The sequence below is a fragment of the Lathyrus oleraceus genome, chromosome 3 (assembly GCF_024323335.1).
Source record: "Lathyrus oleraceus cultivar Zhongwan6 chromosome 3, CAAS_Psat_ZW6_1.0, whole genome shotgun sequence".
Lineage (NCBI taxonomy): Eukaryota > Viridiplantae > Streptophyta > Magnoliopsida > Fabales > Fabaceae > Lathyrus > Lathyrus oleraceus.
This window is the reverse complement of record NC_066581.1, coordinates 231,838,501-231,840,963: the sequence shown is the minus strand read 5'-3', so window position 1 is coordinate 231,840,963 and position 2,463 is coordinate 231,838,501. Positions and strand designations below refer to the sequence as shown.

Here is a 2,463-nt window from a genome sequence, read left to right as displayed (position 1 = left end):
GGAGCTTGCAAAAGATTTTGTTGTTGCCGGCACTGCATCTGAGTCTCTGTATGGTGCTTGTGAATCGATGTTTAAGCCTGACATGGTTTGTCCCAAAGTTTAACCTGTTTTGTCTGTTTATTCACACTCACACACACACAAACCACACTTTCCACATGCTTTTTTATTGGTTAAATTTCACATGGGTCCAATACAAGTTTTGTGAGAATTATAAGCATAAATGAGTGTGTTGAAAAATGTGTTGAAAGCAAACAGTGTCAGAACTGAGTCAGAAAATAATAAAGCAAGGGACAACAAAATCTCTCTACACCCTCAATATCTGTTGGGGAAGTCATCATCAAGCCTTCATTATGAGGTGGTTTTCAATAAATGGGGTTTTAGGATTGTATCTTCAGTTTCTGGTTTTGATGTAGCTGATAAGATCATATAACAGGGAACTGACTATAGGAGAGATGTTAGGGCCCACATAGATGGAAGGTGTTCCGCCCCTAGTCGCCTAATTGCTTCATTTGAGTGGCTTTCATTGCAACCTCCAACACCTTCACTGTGTTGGGTTTGAAGGGGTGGATTTAGTTTCATATTACTTGACATGTGTATTGTTTAAAAAGCTTGGGCAGCCCCCACTTTACAAGCCGGTTTTGTAAGGTTGAGTTAGGCCCAACCACAGTTCTTAAGACACCATATTGATTTTTTTCGAGGGAAAGACACTTGGTAATCGACCTTCGTAGTGTTCAGGTTTGAACAAAAGCTGGATCCAAGCATGAAGATTTAATTCAGGTTTGGATTTGGAGGATATTTCCTAAACCTGAAGAGCACACCTTTAGCCAGGGTATATGTTAGAGGGAAACTACAAAACTTAACCAGTAAGGATCAGCAAGGTAGATGCTGAGTTCTGCTTAATTTCATTCAAGCAGTTTAAGATTGAGTTTGAGCTACATTATAGGGCCACAGACAAGTTCTATAGGAGGATCAATTGGTTGAAGGGCAGGGCAAAAGCAACAAGCAGAAAGAATTGGGGTTAATATATAGTTATCGAGTTTAAAAAATGCAACAGTAGTGTGCAATGTCTGACTTCAGAGTGTAAATTAGATGTTCTTTAGTGTGAAGGCCATTTAGCCATTCTACAATTTTGCATTTGTATCTTCAACTAAGTTCTGCACATAATCATACTAGTAACGCTGTTTAGTTTGATAGATTTTCTTAACATTGTTTCTGCATGGTCGGCAAAGAAAGGCAACTTATGTTTTTTTCTGCTTTGTTTCTTAATACAGGAAGCCGAGGAATTGTTTGAAACCATCTCCCAAGCACTGTTATCATCTGTAGACCGTGACTGTCTCAGTGGCTGGGGTGGACATGTCTACGTTGTGTAAGTTTATAAATTTTCTTCTTCTTTAGTAGTTTATTCTTGGGATTTCTACATAGTGTCATAAGTTATTTTTCCTTTAAATGCATTAGTCATAAGTTCACTTTTTATACATTAGTCCATCTTTTACAAGCCCACTGGGTTGGATGCCAGTGAGTTTTGTCTTGATGTATGTTTGGTTTCACTTTTGGAGCACTCATAATTGATTTTGATATGTTTGGTTGCTCTAAGTGGAATTGGTTGTGCTTCACAGTGTCAGTGCTTGTGACTTTTAAAAGCTGCTACCCTCTCATCTTTCATTTTTGAAGCTTAATTAGGTTTGATTTTATCCTATTCATTTGTAATATAATATCTGTGGCTTATTGGTCTTTGAATTTGTCTGCCGCAGCACGCCAACAGAAGTAAAGGAAAGGATTTTGAAGGGAAGAATGGATTAACTTCTAAGCTATCTACTAAACTACTTCAGTTCATCAACTCAACCACTTCAGTTTACTTTGTTTTCTGTTTAATTCGGAGCTGAATGGCAGAACATGTAATGGGTACCTTGTTATTGTGCACTTCAATTAAACGAACCCAGAAAATTATTTACAAACTGGTTCAGCTGTTCTATATTATATAGATTTTTTAAGATTATCTGCGAAACTAGATTCTGGAATCGGGTATGCTGTTGAATTAAATTATGAGAGATGTATTGGAATGTTTCTAGGATAGATGCTTGCAAGACACAAATCATACACGTCCCAGAATCCAATTCACGCTGTCCTTGAAATGTTCTTCGTATGCAGTGATTGTGATTTGGTAAGTTTGTGGTGGTGGGGGTAGTAAGAACATGACTTCAATTTTCATAAACAAAATCAAAACCGATAATTTTCATTTTTCTAAAAAAACAATTCACACATTAAAATAAATCTCAATGTTCAATAAATTAATAGAAGCTTGTATGTTGAAAACTAAGTTGAAATTTTGATGACATTTAATGGGTTTAATATTTTTTTTCAGTTTTATGAAAACATAATCTAATTCAATAACTTTATGAGATTAAAACCATGAAATATTATAATTGTAGGAATTAAAATTATATTGTTTTAACTCTAGAAAAA

The 2,463-nt window shown here is 35.7% G+C and overlaps 1 protein-coding gene across 1 annotated transcript; it reads left to right on the top strand.

Annotated features, from left to right (window-relative positions):
• Nucleotides 1-2,071, top strand: LOC127126507 (proteasome subunit beta type-3-A; the record flags this gene model as incomplete). Its single annotated transcript, XM_051055438.1, is given in 3 exon segments — nucleotides 1-85; nucleotides 1,272-1,366; nucleotides 1,752-2,071. Coding segments are annotated over 3 exon segments (229 nt in total), but the record flags the coding sequence as incomplete, so codon positions are not given.
• Nucleotides 2,072-2,463: the final 392 nt, after the last annotated feature.